The sequence below is a fragment of the Lepus europaeus genome, chromosome 18 (genome assembly GCF_033115175.1).
Source record: "Lepus europaeus isolate LE1 chromosome 18, mLepTim1.pri, whole genome shotgun sequence".
Taxonomy (NCBI): domain Eukaryota; kingdom Metazoa; phylum Chordata; class Mammalia; order Lagomorpha; family Leporidae; genus Lepus; species Lepus europaeus.
Window position 1 is genome coordinate 37357429 of NC_084844.1, and position 21974 is coordinate 37379402.

General features: G+C 41.8%; 1 protein-coding gene across 1 annotated transcript in view; it reads left to right on the forward strand.

Annotated features, from left to right (window-relative positions):
- AATF (apoptosis antagonizing transcription factor) overlaps positions 1-21974 on the forward strand; it is a 122951-nt gene that overhangs the window by 34022 nt on the left and 66955 nt on the right. Inside the window, exons 5-8 of the mRNA XM_062174752.1 lie at positions 9784-9898; positions 11899-12097; positions 13478-13642; positions 17531-17614. Coding sequence (XP_062030736.1) covers positions 9784-9898; positions 11899-12097; positions 13478-13642; positions 17531-17614 — 563 coding nt within the window. The remainder of the gene's footprint in view (positions 1-9783; positions 9899-11898; positions 12098-13477; positions 13643-17530; positions 17615-21974) is intronic.

Below are 21974 nucleotides of genomic sequence, written 5' to 3' on the forward strand. Positions count from 1 at the left end.
CTTATTTCATAGTTTACTTTAAATAAGAATAATAGATGCTTGTAAAATACCCAAACAGTTCAAAAGTGTATTTAAAAAAGACAAATAGTATCCACATTTTCATTGGGTAACTACCATTAGTTTAAACAATTACTTGTAAACAAACTTGGATTTTAAGTACCTCATATTCTGAGCATTTACTTTTTCTATGTAAAGAGGAAAACAAGTTTCCATTCTTAGGAAAAGTACTTAGGAACAATGGACGTTGTCTAGGCATTGTGAAATGGAAGGTAACTGTGGTGAATTTCGGGAAGTACATTGATCAGCCAGATTGCTGTGTCCTATAGGGCTTTTTAAGGATTTATTGACACACTTCATCAAGGTATTTGAGAGAGTATTCAGGGAAACTGAAGAAATTCCACAGTTCTTTTTTCCCTTCCTTATAAATTCATGCCTGGACAGAAATTACAGCTTGAGTGGGATGTCCCTCCACAGAACTCAAATGCATGCTATTTTTCATGTTACTTAGCGTGGTGGCAGTAATGCCAAATGTTAAGGATTTTTTGTTGTTTGTTTCTGTGAGGGCTCACCCAATGTATATTTTATCATATGTCCCTTTATCTTGCGCTTATTTCAACTTCCACTTAATCCAATTCCCCACATCATTCTCTTAAGAGAAACAAAACAAGTTGTGTCCACCGAGTCCTCTTTCTCATTTAATATATCTTGGGTTGAATGTTCCTCACAAAAACACTTTGCATTCAGAATTAGCCTATCAAGCTGTTTCCTCCACAGACCCCTCCGTAGATTGCACGTCTCCTCCTGTGGCACCCCCAGAGCTCTGGAAACCCAGGCCTGCTTTAGCTGAGTTTTCATGATTGTAAAATCTTAAGTCCCTGTGCTCTGCTTTGGAAAGTTATCCTTGTGGTTATTTTTGTACCATTAAAACATTTCCACCTTTGGTCCATAGTACTAACCGGCTCACTGTAACAGAACTTCTTACACTGTTCCAATTAAAGCCAGGGTCTTCGAATTGTATACCCATTTATCAAAGTCTGGAATATATATGTGCGCACACCTGACCGGGTATACTTGTACCGACATATAAAAATTCTAGTTGGACATAACATTGGAAATGACGGCAACATGTCCAAGAGGTTGGTGTTGAGGAATTTGTAACCTACATTGCTCTTCTTGTGGGCAGTGCCATTCTGCTTAGGGAATATAGAACAAGTGCAAATAGTAATACTGACAGAATTTGGAATTATGATACAGTGGAGCCTTCACGTAATTCTTTGTTGAAGAAGTTAGGGCCTAAATGTTAAGGCTTATTGTTATTCTGAGTTGATAATCTCTGCCTTGCTTTAATAATTTTTCCTCATGCCTGGGTAGCCTGCGAGTTGCACAATAATCACTCACACAGCTTTGTAATCAATGCCCAAAGTAATAGGATTCCTCTGGCCACCGGCAATTAATAAATTTGTGTCTTTTTTAAAACACTAGCAAGTCGGGCCTGAAATACGACTGACTGGCTCTCCTCATTTGCATATTTATTGCAGTGGAAAAATTCTTACCAGATGATTGATGCTGAGCCAGCCTCTTGAATTCCAAGCAGCACATTATTATGAAATGAAAAATGCCGGCCATACAGTTGATTAAAGTTGAAGACAGTGGAATCGGTGTTTTTTAAGATTGTGGGAGAATTAAAGGCATATTTTAATAGATGTTGACAAGAAGTGAACTAACAAAAGCAAAGCAAAGGATTTGCTTGAAAAGATTTAATCAAACGTCTTTCTTGGGGGATTAATTGCCGGGGATGACTAGTGCGAGTGGCAGGCTTGTGTGGATTTGAATGAAAAGTATTGTTCTCAGGCCAATATATTGTGTGTCATTTTGACCTATAGTTTAGCTCTAGTTCCAGAGTTACTTTTGAAGGAGAAAAAAAAAATACTCTTGTAATCTGTAAATTCCAGTTCAATGTATTTATCTGGGGTGATAGGAGTGTGGTAGTTTATGCGTACTTGTACATAAATAATTGTATGTTTGCATATTTATTTAAAAATAACCATATAGGTATTTAGAAACTGATAGGATAAGGCTTATTTTACTTTATTCATTTACTCTTCTTGTTCCCCCTTCATCCTCTTGCCAGAAATTTCTGTTAGTGGTTTATAATCTAACTAATGAACAGTGTGCCCACGTCCAAACTTACCTCTGCCTACTGTTTTGTTTATGTCGAACAGCCTGGATGAATCAGGGAAAAAATATAAGGCTGTTAGATGAAAATGGTTTTTAGATTGGTGACATTTTATATACAGAATGGCTGCATATGGGTAGCATGTAAATGCATACTTAATATAGGAATCTGTGAATACTAGTTTACTCTTAACACTATAGATCAGTACAAGCAGAGCTTAAAGGATTTTCACCATGTGAAAGATGACAGTTTTTTTTTTTTGATAATAATGTGTCTTCTACTCTATAACTTTTAAAAAAATTTCCAAAATACCTTAATATATAACACTTATTATTTTTTACCTTATTTCTATGCGCTCAACAGGCAAAGGATTGTCTGCATTTTATAGATGAGAAAATTGAGACTCAAAGAGATTACATTGGTTCACTCAGCATAACATGACTCATTAGTGATGATGTCAGTTAGAATGCAGGGCTCCTGACCCTCAGTGAAGTACTTTTTCCATTTATTCTGTACTCAAAATTATCTTTGCAGCTGGTGATCAGAAGCCTGGGGTGAACATTGGTAATATGACGAGGCACGTGTCCTTCTTAATCTCCTCTTAAGGGGAAGACCTCTGGAAATGGACCATGTAGGGCAGTATAAACATATATGTGCTTGAGAGTCTCCATTTGTTTTGTAGCCACATGCCAAGAGGGAGAGAGAAGAAAGTATCTTTGCTGCTTTTTGTAACTTTTAACTCTTACAATAGGAGAGAGATTAGAAGTAAATTAGAAACTGTTGATTCTGTTCTGCTTATTATTCACAGAGTTGAACAATAGAATTCAGTCCTATATGAATAATGAAGAAGGGTTTTTTTAGTTTTTTCTTCTGGCTAGGAAGAATTGGCTGTTGGGTTTGAGTCTTGCCTTCTTCCTGGGAGCTGTGGCTTTGAGGAGGTCTCCACTTTCAGCACAGGATTGCCCCGGATCTCTGGATCTCTTCTGGGTTACATAGCATCTCGAAGGAACTTTGGCCCAGTGTTGCAAAGAAGTGAGAATGGATTCTGGCCTTGAAGTCTCTTTACATGAAGTTGTCTGTGTGTTGGGCCATTGGTGACATTTACTTTGATAAACATTTTCTTTCTTTTCTTCTTCTTTTTTCCCCCTCCTTTTGGTGGTTAGAAGCACAGAATTGCAGATTTCATCTTTGGGAGGTCTCTTGACACTTTGATGCATGGTGATGCTATCCCTGAATGGAGCTTAAATACTTCAGGGCTACTTTCTGAGTGGGTGAAAGGGTGTATATAATGAGAACATATGAGAGAGTATTAACAGAAATGCGCACTTTGATTTACTGATATTGGTTCTCTTGCTTTCTTGTTGGATTGATAAACTGTCCAATATATCTGCAGTAGATTTTTTAAAAACTGACTTGAATAAAATAAAAAGGCTGTGGCTTCTTGAAAGTGGCCGTTGAAAGTTGTAGTCTCTTATTGGATGTTTTGACAATTCTTGATGAGGCTACATGATAGAGTCGAATTATCACTTGCTTTTTAGGGGCAAGCAGTTCTGAACATTATAGAATGCTTTGTAGCTTCTTCCTGGGTTGTTTTGATTTCATGTTTCAGATCAGGAACATATGGTACCTACAGGAAGTAAGGGACACATTTTGCTCTTCCTGTCCTCTGAAATTTTTTATTGTAGTAAAAAAACACATAACCGAAAATTTACATTTTAACTCTTTCTGAGAGTATAGTTCAGTAGTGTTAAGTATATTTACATTGTTGGGCAGGCAGTCTCTAGAACGTTTACATCTGCAGCACGGAAACTCTGCCTCGCCATTTCGCCTCCCTTCTGCCTCTGGTAACCATCATTCTGTTTCCTGTCTGTGTTTTTTATTTTAAAGAATCATTTTATTTATTTATTTAAAAGACAGAGTTACAGAGAGAAATAGAGCCAGAGAGAGAAAGAGGTCTTCTGTTCCACTGGAACACTCCCCAAATGACTGCAACAGCCAGAGCTGAGCTGATCTGAAGCTAGGAGCCAGGTGCTTCCTGCAGGTCTCCCACGTGGGTGCAGGGGCTCAAACAAGTGGGCCATCTTCTGCTGCTTTCCCAGGCCATAGCAAGAGCTGGATTGGAAAAGGAGCAGCCGGGACTCGAACCAGCACCCATATGGGATGCTGGTGTTGCAGGCTGGGGCTTTACCCCACTATGCCACAGCACTGGCTCCTTCTGTGGTTTTTACTTCTGCAGGTACCTCATGTAAGTGGAGTCATACAGTATTTGTCTGTGACTGACTTATTTAACTTAATATAACGTCCTCAAGGTTCACCTGTATTATAGCCTCAATGTCAGAATTTCCTTTCTTTTTAAGACTGAATGAATTTTCCATTTTTTTCTACTATTCCTTTTGAAATAGTTTGAAAATAGGCTCAGTATGAAGGATTATGGATGATTTTTGTCTCTACTGAGGTGAATTGAGATGGTAGAACTGTTTTTTTTTGTTTTTTTTTTTTTTAATTTATTTATTTTTTTGACAGGCAGAGTGGACAGTGAGAGAGAGAGACAGAGAGAAAGGTCTTCCTTTTGCCGTTGGTTCACCCTCCAATGGCGCGGGCTGCGGCCAGCGCACCGCGCTGTTCCGATGGCAGGAGCCAGGTGCTTCTCCTGGTCTCCCATGGGGTGCAGGACCCAAGGACTTGGGCCATCCTCCACTGCACTCCCTAGCCACAGCAGAGAGCTGGCCTGGAAGAGGGGCAACCGGGACAGAATCTGGAGCCCCGACCGGGACTAGAACCCGGTGTGCCGGCGCTGCAAGGCGGAGGATTAGCCTAGTGAGCCGCGGCGCCGGCCTGTAGAACTGTTTTTTAATTTTGTTTTTTAAGGTTTATTTATTTGAAAGGTAGAGCCAGAGAGAGGGGGAGAGAGAGAGAGAAAGGTTTTCCATCTACTGGTTCACTCCCCAGATGGCTTCAATAGCTGGAGCTGGGCCAGTCCAAAGCCAGGAACCAGGAACTTCTTCTGGGTCTTCCATAGGTACAGGGGCCCAAGCACTTGGGCCATCTTCTACTGCTTTCCCAGGCCATGGCAGAGCTGAAACGAAAGAGGAGCAGCTGGAACTCGAACCGGCATCCATATGGGATGCCAGCACCACAGGTGGAGGCTTAATCTACTACACCACAGCACTGGCCTAATATGGTAGAATTATTATACCATGGTCTAGGAATTTTTTAAGTTTTTTTTTTAAGAGCAGTTTTTTTTTTTTTAAGGTTTTTATTTATTTATTTGAAAGTCAGGGTTACACAGAGAAGGAGAGGCAGAGAGAGAGAGAGAGGTCTTGCATCCGCTGGTTCACTCCCCAGGTGGCCGCAATGGCCGGAGCTGTGCCAATCCGAAGCCAGGAGCCAGGAGCTTCTTCCATGTCTCCCATGCGGGTGCAGGGGCCCAAGGACTTGGGCCATCTTCTACTGCCTTCCCAGGCCATAGCAGGGGGCTGGATTGGAAATGAAGCAACTGGCGCCCATATGAGATGCTGGCGCTTCAGGCCAGGGCATTAACCCTCTGCGCCACAGCGCCGGCCCGTGTTTTTTTTTTATTAGCAGTAAAATATATAGAACATAAAACTTACCCTTTTAATCATTTTAAATGTACACTTCATTGTCATTAAGTATACTCACATCGTTAGGCTGCTTTCACTACTGTCCATCTCAGATTTTTTTCATTATCTCAAAACTGAACATGTATACCCATTAAAAAATAATTTCCCATTCTCTTCTCCCTACCTGCTGGAAATTGCTATTCTACTTTGTGTCTCTGTACAAAGGTGCCTATTTAGATACCTCACGCAAGTGGAATTATACAATATTTTTCCTTTTGTCCAATTGGCTTATTTCAAATAGCCTAAAATTTCCCATATTTGGTTTGGGGAACTTAGAAAGCTACTCTGCAGATGCAAAATTGATGTGTGGTATCACTTTGGAAAACATAGCATCTGTTTCTTAAGATGTAGCCATTTCTGGAGAATAAAGTAGAAATAACTTCCTATTTTTGTAGAATTTGAATGAAATAAGATTTCTGTATTTTCATGGGCTCTCTTCCAAGTATTAGTGTCTTCCATTTTCTTATTAAGGCTTTCACTACAACAGGCACTTTCTGGACGTCAGCTGCAAGAGGAGATGTGTGAGTAGTTCTCAGCTCTTCTCTTGGATGACTGTTTGTAGTGACAGTATTGGCAGCTATCATTTGTAGTTTTTGCTCTCCTTCCTTTGAAAATATTCCATATATTTACATGATTTTGCATTTTTAGAAAAGATTTATGTATTTATTTGAAAGAGTTACACCCAGAAAGAAGGAGAGGCAGAGAGAGAGAGAGAGAGAGGGAGGGAGAGGGAGGTCTTCCATCCACTGGTTCACTCCTTAATTGGCTGCAGCGGCCAGAGCTACGTGGATCTGAAGCCAGGAGCTTCCTCCGAATTTCCCATGTGGGTACAGGGGCCTAAGGACTTGCTTCTTGGTCTCCCATGTGGGTGCAGGGACCTAAGGACTTGGACCATCTTCTACTGTTTTCCCAGGCTATAACAGCAAGCTGGATCAGAAATAGAGCAGCTGAGTCTCGAACCAGTACCCATATGGGATGCCAGCACTACAGGCGGTGGCTTACCTGGTACACCGCAGTGCCGGCCCCTTTTACATGGTTCTAGATGTACTACATTTAGCACATTCTTCCCTTTAAAATTGTTATCTTTTTATTCCTTTCTTTGCTTACTTTTCACGTTGGCTATATTTAATCCATTTCACAAAAGCTCACACACAGAATAAATCTGTGTGGCTTTTTCCTTCTTCATAACTATAACTTTATCTCCATATTTGGTGGAAAGTTTTTAAGTTTTTGTTTTTGAAGGAGAGGAACAAACAGGTTGACAATCTTGGTTTGGAACACAAGGCATTTTGGATCTTTTTAGGTAATATTTATATATTACAAATCCCCTCCAAGTTGTGTGGATATTCACGGATTACAAAAGGGTGGAATGTGGAATTTAGAAATGATGTGATCACGGATCTTGTTTTAAATAAGTACGTTGTATTTATATAGTTGTTTTTTTTAAAGATTTATTTATTTATTTGAAAGGCATAGCTATAGAGAGGCAGTAGGCAGATTATTATTGGGTTGTCGAGTTTCTTCTGACCTGTTGGAAAAGGCTTTTTCAGGCAGGTTAGCTTCTAGCCTTAGGTTGAAATACAATGATGGGGGCTGGCACTGTGGCATAGCAGGTAAAGCCACCACCTGCAGTGCTGGCATCCCATATGGGTGCTGGTTTGAGTCCCAGCTGCTCCACTTCCCTTCCAGCTCTCTGCTATGGCCTGGGAAAGCAGTAGAAGATGACCCAAGTCCTTGGGCCCCTGTACCCGCATGGGAGACCCGGAAGAAGCTCCTGGCTCCTGGCTTTGGATCAGCATAAATAATGAATAAATCTTTAAAAAAAAAAGAAAGAAAGAAAGAAAGAAAGAAAGAAATGCAATCTTATCTTGTATGATATGTGGGGAACTTGTCTAACTCATGTTTTGATGTCCCGTTGATGAGACAGGTTGGAATGTAAAATAGTGAGAAGGCTACTTGAGCTGGGCAGGGGGAAGCAGAAGCAGGAAAGAGTTAACAGTAAGACTTAGCAAAGTCATGTAACCAAAGTCTGGGTGAGTTGAATTTAGTGTGGAATACAAAGTAAAAATGAAGGTAGGAATGGTTGAATGAAAGTAGCGATGCTTACAAGAAGGTTCTGGTCACTTATGGGAAAGAGGGAAGAAAGGATAGAAGCATGGCTAGAGATACACCATTATCAGTGATAGTGAGAATGGAAAATACAGGTTTTAAAAATGAACTAAACATATAGAAAAAGTACACCCAAATGTCAGTGATCTCCTAGGAAAGCACATTCCACAGGAGATAAATTCAGACAGGAAGAAGTATCAGGTAGGAAGAAAAAAATTTTGTTTCTGCCATGATATATTTGCAGGTGTGATGGAGCATCCGTGGGAAGGGTTTTTTGGCAGTTGTTGCTGGAAATCTGAAAATTTGATTATAGGAGAGGTATCTGAGTACTGTCAGCTCAAAAACTGTGATACTCGTGTCCAGTCTAGTTAGTAGGATTCACTTAATCTACATAGTGGGATCATTCTGTTAGAGAAGGTAGGAATTCAGTTCTTGGAGGACCAATTTTTATTCTGAAACTTCTTAGCCATAGACTATATACTTAATTCTGACCAGCCGTATTATAGATGCCTGCTGTTTGCTGTGAGAACCAGGTAAGGACATGGGTTTTTTTGTTTGTTTTTTAATGTGGTTTGGGCCCTGCCTAGGATATTTGTGTATGTAAAATTGTGTGTGTGTGCATGTGTGAGTGTGAGTTATTTATTTGAAAGGCAGAGTTACAGAGAGAGGCAGAGGTAGAGACAGAGAGAGATCTTTCATCTGCTGGTTCACTCCCCAAATGGCCGCAATGGCCAGATCTGATCCGAAGCCAGGAGCCAGGAGCTTCTTCCGGGTCTCCCACGTGGGTACAGGGGCCCAAGCACTTGGGTCATCTACTACTTTTCCAGGGCGTAGCAGAGAGCTGGATCAGAAGTGGGGCAGGTGGTAGCTTTACCACAATGCTGGCCCCAAGAACATGTTCTTGGTGTACAAATTTCTTTTCTTTTCTGTTCTTTTTTTTTTTTTTTTTTTTTACAGGCAGAGTGGACAGTGAGAGAGAGAGAGACAGAGAGAAAGGTCTTCCTTTACCATTGGTTCACCCTCCAGTGGCCGCCATGGCTGGCGCGCTGTGGCTGGCCGATCCGAAGCCAGGAGCCAGGTGCTTCTCCTCGTCTCCCATGCGGGTGCAGGGCCCAAGGACTTGGGCCATCCTCCACTGCCTTCCTGGGCCATAGCAGAGAGCTGGACTTGAAGAGGGGCAACTGGGACAGAATCCGGCGCCCCAACCAGGACTAGAACCCGGTGTGCCGGCGCCGCAAGGTGGAGGATTAGCCTATTGAGCCACGGCGCTGGCCTGGTGTGCAAATTTCTAATAAAAAAATTCAGTACTGTGAATAGAAAGTCATTAACTTAGGTTGTCATGTGTGAACAGGAACGTTCCATAAAGATATGCATTGAGATACTGAATGAAGGATGTATGTGGCATCTTAAGCTGGAGGCAGGTGAGATCTCCTTGGGGAGAGGGACAGGAGGTGTAGAGCTCAGGTTTAAGGTGTGCTCTTTAGGAAAAGGGGAAGAATTGCTTAAGGATTTGATTGACAGAGCAATAATCAGAGAGGTCTTTGGGAACCTGTAGGTAATACCTGAGAAGCTTAACACTAGAGGAATAAATTAATGGTTATGAAGACATGCAGGGAAGGAGTTTGCAGGGCCCAAGCACTTGGGCCATCCTCCACTGCCTTCCTGGGCCACAGCAGAGAGCTGGCCTGGAAGGGGGGCAACCGGGACAGAATCCGGCGCCCCACTGGGACTAGAACCCGGAGTGCCGGCGCCACAGGCGGAGGAGTAGCCAAGTGAGCTGTGGCGCCGGCTGGTATCATATACTTGTGAGAATTGTAGGTAATCAATTAAATGTCTCCTCTCTGCTTTATTTCTCAGGTCACAAAGCCCTTAAAGCATTGTTGAGGTCATTGGTGGATCTTCAGGAAGAGTTGCTTTGTCAGTACCCAGACACTAGATACCTGGTAGATGGGACCAAGCCTGAAGTAGAAAGGTAAGGAGGAGATGGAGCTGCAGAGTTACTTATTTTCTTTTCATCTGGCTGTTTTTCGTCATTTATTCACGAGAAAGCCAAGTTAGGTAAATAGTTTTTATACTGGTTAGGAAGTAATGACTAGAAAAAAATAGTCTTTAATGTTCAGTACAGATGCAATTTTTTTTCTTGTGTATTTTCAGTCTTCGTTTGGTTGAATTATGTGGACGTGGCACTTGTAGCTATGGAACCAGCATATACGGAATGCTGATTGTATCGCAGTTTAGTGCTGATTCTGTTGCCTCTCTTTTGAGTTTTAAGTTTTTATTTATTTATTTGAAAGACAGAGAGAGAGAGAGACAGAGACAGAAAGAGATCTTCCATCTACTGGTTTGCTTCCCAAATGCCCACAATAGCCAGGGCTGGACCACAGTGAAGCCACAGCCAGGAACTCCATCTGGTTCAGGGACCCAAATACTTGAACCATTACCTGCTGCCTCCCAAGGTGCATTAGCAGGAAGCTGGAATGTGAAGTGGGATCAGGACTTGAACCTAGGCACTCGACATGGGGTGTGGATACCTCAAGCAGCATCTTATCTGCTATGCCAAATGCCTGACCCCTTTTGAGTTTTTCTACATTCAGCTTTTCTGCATTTGATTCGAATAATATCATTTCCCTTTCCTGAGCATTTGGTTACAAAGAGGCATGTTTCTCTTATTGATTTGAAGATTAAAGTCATAGAAATATGGTTATGGGGGTTGGTGCAGTGGCATGGTGGGTAAAATTTCCACCTTGCAGCGACAGCATCCCATATGGGCACCAGTTTGAGTCCCAGCTGCTCCAATTCCGATCCAGTGCTCTGCTGTGGCCTGAGAAAGCAGTGGAAGATGGCTCAAGTGCTTTGGCCCTTGTGCCCACATAAAAGACCTGGAAGAGCCTCCTGGCTCCTGGCTTGAGATTGGTGCAGCTCCAGCCAGTGTGGCCATTTGGGGAGTTTACCTGTGGATGGAAGACCTCTCTCTGTCTGCCTCTCTGTAACTCTGCCTTTCAAATACATAAGTAAATCTTAAAAAACAAAAATGGTTATTTGTTTCATTTTTAAAGACTCTTTTGTGGTAGTACAGTCTGATTCATACACATTTCAAATAATGATTTTATAGCTTTATTTCTATAATTTGCTTACCTTTCAAAAGTTTTTTTAAAAAATACTTACTTATTTATTTGAAAGAGTTATGGAGAAAGGGAAAGACAGATAAAGATAGATTTTCCATCTGCTGGTTCACTCCCAAAGTGTCCATAATGGCTAGGGCTGAGCCAGGCTGAAGCCAGGAGCTTCATCTCGGTCTCCCTTGTGGAAGGCAGGAGCTCAAGCAGTTGGGCTAGCTTCTGCTGATTTTCACAGGTGCATTAGCAGGGATCTGGATTTGAAGTAGAGCAGCTGGGACAGGAGTTGGCACCTCTATGAAATGCCAGCATTGCAGGTGGTGGCTTAATCTGCTATGCCACAATGCTGGGCCCTCAAACTTTTGAAACTGTTTCTTTTAATATTTATTAGAAAAGTCACATGAGCACTTGATTGACCTCATGAACATTTCTTTTCAAACAAAAAAGCCATCCTCCTAGCCAGGGTGCATTTAAATACTCAATGAACCATAGGACTGCTGGTTCATGTCCTGGTTGCTCCACTTCCAATCCAGATCCCTGATAATGGCCTGGAAATAGCAGCGGAAGATGGCCCACGTGCTTGGGCCCCTGCTACCATGTGGGAAACTCGAATGAAGCTCCTGACTTTGGCCTGACATTGTGGCCATCTGGGGAGTGAACCAGCAGATGGATGATTGATCTCTCTCTTTACCCTCACTCTTACTTTCCCCACCCCTGTAACTATGACTTTCAAATAAATCTTTTTTAAAACAATTGTAGACAGAATAGTAAGACCTAAATACTCTTTGTGTGAGCCCTGTTCTTTATTTGCATGGTGTTTATTGACACTGGACTTGTGTTCTTACTGGTTTTCCAGTGAGGAGATTTCTAGTGAAGACGATGAAGTGGTACAAGAGAAGAAGAAGCAGAAAAGGGCACCACCAAAGAGGAAGCTGGAGATGGATGACTATCCCAGCTTCATGGCAAAGCGCTTTGCCGACTTCACCATCTACAGGAACCGCACACTTCAGAAATGGCATGATAAAACCAAGCTGGCCTCTGGAAAACTCGGAAAGGCAAGTGTGTGTGTACATGTACACCCCGCACGTCAGATAGGTATCAACCTGAAACAATGTTTTTTTAATGATTTATTTATTTATTTGAAAGGTAGAATTAGAGAGAGAGAGAGAGAGAGAGAGAGAGAGAGAGAGAGAGAGAGAGAAATCTTCCAACCCCTGGTTCACTTCCCAGGTAGCTGTAATGGCTGGAGTTGGGCCGATCCGAAGCCAGGAGCAAGGAGTTTCCTCCAGGTCTCCCATGTGGTCGCAGGAGCCCAAGGACTTGGGCCATCCACTGCTTTCTCAGGTGCATTAGCAAGGAGCTGGATCAGAAGTACAGCAGCCAGGACAGGACCTGAACTGGCACCCATATGGGATGCCAGCATCGCTGGCGGAGGCTTTAGCTGCTAAGCCACAGCACTGGCCCCAACCTGAAGCAGTTTTTTTGTTTGTTTAAATTTTTTAAAAAGATTTATTTATTTATTTGAAAGAGAGGGAGGCAAAGGTGGGGCGAGGGGGTCTTCGATCTGCTGGTTCACTCCTCAGTGGCCCGAGCTGCACTGATATGAAGCTAGGAGCTTCTTCCAGGTCTCCCATATTGTACGGGGGCCCACACACTTGGGCCATCTTCTGCTTTCCCAGGTAATAGCAAAGAGCTGGATGGGAAGTAGAGCAGCCAGGACTTGAACAGGAGCCCACATGGGATGCCAGCACTGCAGGTGGCGGCTTTACCCACTATACCATAGCTCTGGCCCCATGAAGCAGTTTTAAGAAATTGGAACTGTAGCTCATTTATCTGGATATATTTAAAAAAGATTTATTTATTTATTTGAAAGTCAGAGTTACACAGAGAAAGGAGAGGTAGAGAGAGAGAGAGAGAGGTCTTCTATCCATTGGTTCACTCCCCAATTGGCTGCAACAGCTGAAGCTGTGCTGATCTGAAGCCAGGAGCCAGGAGCTTCTTCTGGGTCTCCCATGTGAGTGCAGGAGCCGAAGGACTTGGGTCATTGTCTGCTGCTTTCCCAGGCCACAGCAGAGAGCTGGAATGGAAGTGGAGCAGCCTGGACTCGAACCAGCACCCATATGGGATGCTGGCACTGCAGGTGGTGGTTTTAGCCACTGCACCACAATGATGGCCCCAAGAAATGGATCTCAAAACAGTTACTATTAAAGGAGCAGAAGTTAATCTCTGGGCATAGGAAAATGATATAACCTGCTTAATACCAATTTTTTTCTGAGAACAGTTACAGCCACTCACAGACTCCGTTCTTAACAGAAAGCCCCTCCTGTAAAGAAAATTGTCTGTTTCTTTGCTGACACAGAAAGATAAAGAAACTAATGTCGCTGCCTGAAGCACTGACTTTGTGCATTATCTGACACTGGTTAATGTTGTTGCAGGGCTTCGGTGCCTTTGAACGCTCGATCTTGACTCAGATTGATCATATTCTTATGGACAAAGAAAGATTACTCCGAAGGACACAGACCAAGCGCTCTGTCTACCGGGTTCTTGGCAAACCGGAACTTGCAGCTCAGCCTGTCCCAGAGAGTTTGCCAGGAGAACCAGTAAGAACTCTGATTATGGGGAGCATGCCTGGTGAGACTAATTAACTGAAAAACCTGTAGGTATTACCTCTTTGTAAAAGAAGTTAGTGAAAGAAAGGAACACACTCTACTTGACTGGATTATTGAGAAACTGAGATTATATGAAAGGAGGAAGTTTTAAATAAAAGAGGCTTTTATTAATTCCTGTGTGTCAGCTCCTCTGAAATTTTTTTTTTTTTGACAGGCAGAGTGGACAGTGAGAGAGAGAGAGAGAGAGAGAAAGGTCTTCCTTTTTCTGTTGGTTCACCCTCCAATGGCTGCCGTGGCTGGCACCACGCTGATCTGAAGGCAGGAGCCAGGTACTTATCCTGGTCTCCCATGGGGTGCAGGGCCCAAGCACTTGGGCCATCCTCCACTGCACTCCCTGGCCACAGCAGAGAGCTGGCCTGGAAGAGGGGCAAGCAGGACAGAATCTGGTGCCCCGACCGGGACTGGAACCCGGTGTGCCGGTGCCGCAAGGCGGAGGATTAGCCTGTTGAGCCGTGGCGCCGGCCGAGCTCCTCTGAATTTTGAGTTTGATACTGGAGTCTAGTAATAGCAGCATTCATAATCCAATTTTTAAAATTCAGCTTTAGAGTTCTCTCTGTCAGTATTGAAGCAGGTGAGTACTTCAGGCTTAATGTTTGCCAGGTACTCTAGAAATGGACCTGAAAGTGGAATAGTCAGATTCCATTGTATAAAGGGAATATTTTAGTGTTTTAATTATAGAAGTAATATGCATGCGTTAATTTTTTTTTATGTTCAAAAGAATTTAAACTGGAAAGTAAAATTCCCCCTACTCTGAAAATTCCACTCCTTAGATTTAATCAATATTAATAGTTGTGACAAGCTTTCAGGGATATTTCTATCCATGTTTATGTGTATATATGTATATATATGTTATGTACACACATGTACATATGTACATAAATATGGTTATCATTTTTCTTTTTTTTTTTTACACATAGGTTTATTTATTTTAGTTCGATATCTTGTGAAATTAGAAAAAGAACAAAACCCCTTTACTTACAATCATTTCTCCTGGTAAAAATAAAAATAAATATATATAGTTCACTACTGACTCCATAAAACAACTCTTAAAAAGAATTCACTTCTATAAATATCTTAATTACAAAGTAAAAAAAGATTGTTTTCACATCACCAATTTTTTACTGCAGTTAGCTTGTCCATATATACTAATATTTTAATAGAAATTTAAGTTTAACATTTTTCACAAAAATTAAAGATATGAATTATAATAATTTCCCTCCTTTGCCTCAGATTATCAGAAGTATTTATTACTTGAATAGTAGCAAAATACTCAGCAAAAGAACTATTACATTTTAGGATACTCTTCATTTAAACTGAAGTGTAAGTTAACACTTCTGAAAAACTTAGTCCAGGGAGATTATTTCATTCCATTAGATTTCAGTGATGTGCTTTATTAATTAATGGCAGAAAAACCATGGTGAATGAAAATGGCATCAATAACCTGGCCCACTCATTGATCAAGGGTAGCAGTTGGAATCACTGAGGAGTAAGGCTAACCAGAGGACACACACCAGGGCTAAGGGACTGAGTTCCTCAACTCCAGCTAACTGCTGTTCCTGGATATATGTGAATGTTGTCACATCTCCAGAATTTTAAGGAGGGCCTGAAAATACAGTTGTTTTAAAGTGAGATACCTAATGATCAAATCATGATTATCATTTTTACTAACTAGAATGACTGTATTAACATATAAAATATGCCAACAGTGTAGAAAGTCTTACAACATATAAAATATGCCAACTGTATAGAAAATCTTACAACTTACTTTTTTTTTTTTTTTTAAATAGTTATTTGCTTATTTGAAAGTCAGAGTTACAGAGAAGGAAAGGCAGCGACAATCTTCCATCCACTGGTTCACTTCCCAAATGGCCGAAATGGCCAGAGCTGGGCCGATCCGCAGTCAGGAGCCAGGAGCTTCTCCTGAGTCTCCTATGTGGGTGCAGGGGCCCAAGTGTGGGCCATCTTCTACTGCTTTCCCAGGCCAGAGCAGAGTGCTGGATCGGAAGTGGAGCAACCAGGACTAGAACCGGTACCCGTATAGGTTGCTGGCGCTGCAGGTGGAGGATTAACCTACCGTGCCACAGCATTCCCCCCACCCCCGCCACGTGCTTTAAGTTTTTATTTGCTTTTTTTTTTTTTGACAGGCAGAGTGGATAGTGAGAGAGAGAGAGACAGAGAGAAAGGTCTTCCTTTTGCCGTTGGTTCACCCTCCAATGGCTGCTGCGGCTGGCTCATTGCGCTGATCCGAAGCCAGGAGCCAGGTGCTTCTCCTGGTCTCCCATGCTGGTGCAGGGCCCAAGCACTTGGGCCATCCTCCACTGCCTTCTCGGGCCATAGCGGAGAGCTGGCCTGGAAGAGGGGCAACCGGCATAGAATCCGGCACCCCAACCAGGACTAGAACCTGGTGTGCCGGCGCCGCAAGGTGGAGGATTAGCCTGTTAAGCCACGGCGCTGGCCTTTATTTGCTTATTTGAAAGGTAGAGTTACAGACAGTGAGAGGGAGAGAGAGAGAAAGGTCTTCCATCTGCTGGTTCATTCTCGAAATGACTGCAATGGCCTGAACTGAGATGATCCAAAGCCAGAAGCTTCCTCTCAGTCCTCCATGTGGGTGCAGGGGCCCAAGTGCTTGGGCCGTCTTCTGCTTTCTCAGTGCCCGTGTGGGATGCTGGCACTGCAGGTGGAGGATTAACCTACTGTGCCACAGCGCAGGCCCTACAACTTACTTTTTAAACATAATATATCCTGGATACTTTGCCTGTATTGTCACATGAGAGTGCCTATTTTTCCTCATGGCTACAGAATATTCCATTTTGTGCACATGTACTATAATTTATTTAAACACTGGATATTTATGTTGTATCCAGAGTTAGAATCAGTCTGTACAGGAAACATTCCTGAATATTTTTATTTGTGGGTGTGTGCAAGCATGTGGATCAATTTCTTGAAGTAGGTACATTACATTAAAGAAAATTCACTAAATCCTGATGGATGTTGCCAAATTACCTCCAAAAAGCTGCATTAATTTCTAGTCCCTCCAGTCATACTGAGAATTGCCAGTCTTATAGGTGAAAAACAGTATCTTCTCATTTAATTTGCATGTGTTCAATTAGAGTGGGGTTAAACATTTTCATGTGATTATTTGTATTTCTTTTTTATCAGCTATCATGTTAATGTTTTTGCCTGATTTACCACTGGACTGTTTGTTTTGTTTTGCTTTAATTTTTATTTGTAAATTTTAAGACCTTTTTATATTTTTTTTAAACTTTTATTTAGTAAATATAAATTTCCAAAGTACAGTTTATGGATTACAATGGCTTTTTCTCCCCCACAACCTCCCCCCTACCCTCACCCCTCCCATCTCCTGCTCCCTCTCTCATCCCATTCACATCAAGATTCATTATCAATTATCTTTATACACAGAAGATCAATTTAGTATAAATTAAGTAAAGATTTCAATAGTTTGCACCCACACCGAAACACAAAGTGTAAAATACTAAGTTTGAGTACTAGTTATAGCGTTAATTCACATTGTACAACACATTAAGGACAGAGATCCTACATTAGGAGTAAATGCACAGTGACTCCTGTTGTTGACTTAGCAAATTGTCTAAATAAGATTGGAGTTGGCGAACTCAAAAATGCTTCGATAGCCTTGGCAACTCATGACAAGAGCCTAGCGTGATTACTGATGCCATAAACAGGAGTGCCAATTTGCTAAGACCTTTTTATATCTTAAGGGAAACAGTGCTTTGACTTACATTATTTATCATAGCTGTGTTAGCCTCATAGTAATTCACTCTTTCCTTCTCATTGATAAAGGAGGTCCTGCCTCAAGCCTCTGCCAATGCTCACCTGAAGGACTTGGATGAAGAAATCTTTGATGATGATGACTTTTACCACCAGGTGTGACTTTTACTGTCTTCATTTGTTCCAAATCAGGTGTTAGCATTTAAAGCAGCTGATAGACTTCTGTGAACACCAGGTAGCTTATTTTGGTATAACAGTCAGAAGCAGAGCTGCATTCATAATAGATGGTATCATTCTGAATTGGCTGCTTTTTTTTTTTTTTTTTTTTCCTGTTTTCTGTTTTCTTTTTGAAATGGAAACAACTGTGGCTACTTTCTTAGATGTTCCTTGAGTAAATTTTCTGTAAAACAGTTTGAGCTTCTATGAGTTAGGTGGTTTATTTTTTCTCAGCTCTTTTTGATAGTGTTAATCGAGGACTTTTTGTTGTTAGCTGTTTATTTGGTTTCTTGTCCCAGTGCTGTTAGAGTGGACATGGAGCTGAAGGGCTGGTATCTCAGCGTTCTTGAGTTGCACTAGCCTCTTACTGGAGATACTTTTTGTGCTTGTTCAAATCAGTTTAAAAAAATATACATATATATAGAGATTATCTGCTGTTGATTATATAACAATATGGTGCTTCAAAGGCAGAAAGAATTGGTAGAAATTGAAATATGATTCAGGTCTCAATATTGCTTCACAAAATCCCTGCCTAATTCTTTCATTGACATTACTGCTGGTGTGGTAGTTTTTTTTTTTTTTTTTAATGATTGGTGACTGTTAAGATAGGCTAAACGTGGACTACTCTCAAGTTTTAAATAAAGGGCAAAAATAATTTCTTAAGTTAAACTTGCTGAATGGCTTGAGGCTGTACCCTTTCCAGCTTAGTGGAGAATGGAAGATGCTGTCTAGCAGTTATACGCCAGTTTTTGTTGTGCAGTTGTTTATCAAGACAGTTTGCTTTTCTGCTGAATGTTGTATGTTAACTTTTATCAAAAGAATTTGCAAGTACTGAAGGTTTAGCCATGGTGGCTTTATTGTGTGTATGCATATGAGTGAGGGACCTTCTTAGGAAAGTTATATACAAAGCCAGAACAAGTGGTTCTATATTGGGAATAGTTTTAGTTTATCTTATAAAGACTACTAATCTTTGCATTTATTCTGTAGTGTTCTATTAAATTATTGCTGTGAATTTTTATTTTATTTTTTAAATTTTTTGAAAGGCAGTTACAGAGAGGCAGAAGTAGAGAGAGAGCTCTTCCATCACTGGATCACTCCCCAAATGGCTGCAACAGCCAGGGCTGGGCCAATCCAAAGCCAGGAGCTTCTTCCCATATGGGTGCAGGGGCCCAAGCACTTGGGCCATCTTCTGCTCCTTTCCCAGGCCATAGCAGAGAGCTGGATCAGAAGTGGAGCAGTCAGGTCTCTAACCAGTGCCCAAATGGGATGTTGGCAGGTGATGGTTTTACCTGCTGTGCCACAGCACTGGCCCCAATTGCTGTGTATCTTAACATTAATGATGAGGAGTAGGCAAGAGTCTGGTGTGGCCTCAGCTGTTCCCAGCCAGAGGTTCTGATTCTTTTTTCCTTTCTTCCTTTTTTATATCCATTTATCTGAAGCGTAGGGAACTCTATTTTGTTGTGGAGTATGTAAGGAAGTACCTGATATGGGATATTAATGCTGTATAGTAGTGTGAGATCACGGGAGATGATCAAAAATGTTCCAGGCCTCATTAATTGAAGTATACATTGTTCCATGGAAAGTGCACCATAAATTAAACAGGCTTAATAAAATAAACTGAAATTACTGGGAGAAGTTGGTTCTACTGTCAGTCCGTAGTCTGAGAGATTTTTTTTTTTTTTTTTTTTTGGCCTAGAGGTCTGTTTAAGAAGAAATAGTGTTACTTGATTGGCCCTTCATCCCAATTAATAATTTTAGCTTCGATAAATTCTGATTTCAGAGTTATGACTAGTCACTTCTTAGCTTTTCCCCTTGCTGGTTAATTGGGGTGCTGGGGTTAATCTAAATTAAAACTTAAACTAATAGAGGTCAGCAAGGCAGCCGAAACACCTGAGTGAAACAAATGGGGCTGCCAGGCGCAACTTTATCTTGGCTGTTTCCCAAGAGGGAAGTGGCAGCAAATTGGAGTTGTTTCAGCCTTCTGTAAAGGTGAATGATGGGTGACACTTGTTAATGTACAGCATCTCCGGAAGCATTCCAGATTGCTTTGCTACTCTTCCAACTGCTGCCCTCTGTGCACAGTCAGTAGGAGCTGGACCAGTTGCCAACATCTGGCAGCACAGCAAGGAATGGGTGCAAGTCTTGAAACCCCACAGATTCTAAATATGGTGCTTAGCACTGTGCCGGCTTTAATCACTTACCGGTCTTTGGCAGCGGGCTACGACAGCTTATCCTAGCCTCGTACATCACGTCCTGACATCTGCTGAGCTGCAGAGCAGCTGCACATTCATTTTCTTTTCTTGCCTTTTCTCTTCGCTTCCTATTCCTCGTCTTCCCAACTCCCCACCCCCCATCTCCGTGCTGTCCACCTCCCTTCAGTTTTTCTCCCCCTCCTCAGTATGCTTCTTGGGAGAGATGATCTGTAAAGATTACTGCTTCATTGTGCGCAAGTAATTGTGGTGATGCCAGGCTCTTGACAGACACAGCGTAGCACCTGTTCTGCTGACCTGGTTAATTTCTTCTGTTGAGTGGGATTTGCCAGAGATTGGAGCTGAAGCCAATTCAATGATAAGTCTAAAGAGAATGGCTGTATGTTTTCTGTCACTTCCCAATTAAATTGGCTTCATAAAGTGGTTTCCTTTATTTGTCAGGGTAGTAAGCTGGAGCTAAGTGTTGCATTCAAAAATGGTACAATGTATTACAATGGGCCTGTGTGTGTGTGTGTGTGTGTGTATGTTTTAAGTGGTCACAGGGGAGAGCTGGGTGGTGAATACATCCCTCCCCCTCCCTCTTTTTAAACCATACTTGGAGCCAGACTGTTGGGTCCCATGTTTTATAAGGAAGAGATTATAGAAACATTGAATTTTAATGTTTCATTGTAAGGGTTTAAAGGCTTACTTGGTTAATTCAGGTGTCATGAGATTGTGTAAATGCCCTAAGTACTGAGAATGATGTGTGGGGTCAGATTCCTCCCACCCCCACCCTTATGCATGTATTCTCACTCTCATTATCTTTTTTTTTTCTTAAAAGATTTATTTATTTATTTGAAAGCCAGAGTTACATTTATTTGTTTATTTGAAAGTTAGAGTTACAGAGGGAGGGAGAGACAAAGATCTTCATCCACTGGTTCACTCCCTAAATGACCACGATATCCAGGGTTGGGCCAGGCTGAAGCCAGGAACCCGGAGCTCCTTTTGGGTCTCCTATGTGAGTGCAGGGGTCCAAGCACTTAGGATGTTTTCTGTGGATTTTCTAGGTGCATTACCAGGGAACTGGATTGGAAATGGAACAACCAGTACTCAAATGAGCATCCATATGGGATGACAGCATTAAAGGCAACTGTTAAATCTGCTATGCCATAACACTGGCCCTATCTTTCTTTCTTTCTTTTTCTTCTTTTTAAAATGATTTATTTTATTTATTTAAAGATGTAGTTACAGAAAGAGAGGGAGAGAGAGAGAGAGAGAGAAATACAGAGGGAGATCTGCCATATGCTGGTTCACTCCCCAAATGGCCACAACAGCCAGGAGCGAGGAGCTTCTTCTGGGTCTTCTCTGAGTGCAGGTGCCCAAGCACTTGGGCCATCTTCTACTGCTTTCCCTGGCACATTAGCAGGGAGCTAGATCAGAAGTGAAGCAGCTGGGACTTGAACTGGTGCCCATATGGAATGCTGGCATTATGAGTGGTGGCTTTACCTACTTTGTCACAGCACTGGCCCCCAACTTTGTTTCTTTTCTTTCTTTAAAAATGTTTTTATTTATTTATTTGAAAGGCAGGATTACAGAGAGAGAGAGAGAGAGAGAGAGAGAAAGGTTTTAAATCTGCTGATTCACTCCCCATATGGCCACAATGGCCAGAGTTGGGTTGATCCAAAGCCAGGAGCCAGGAGCTTCTTCTGGGTTTCCCACGTGGGTGCCCAAAAAGTTGGGCCATCTTCTGCTTTCCCAGGCCACAGCAGAAAGCTGGATTGGAAGCGGAGCAGCCGGGACACGAACCTGCTCTTCTATTGGATGCCTGTGCCTACTACAGTGCTTGCCTCCCATGTTTGTTTCTTAATGGGATTTAAGTTATTAGCACTTTAGAAATATGCCAGAATTATTTAAGAAAGGTATATCTACACATGTATATATGTATGTGCACACACTTTCATCTCTACATATTGAGGAAATACTGAAGACAGCATCAGATATCATAAATATAACTTATCATTTTTAGAGTTCAGAAGAACTTTACAAGAAACTGAATCCTGAGATGTTAAGTCATACAGCAAATGACAACACTAGTGCTTGATGCCAGAAGT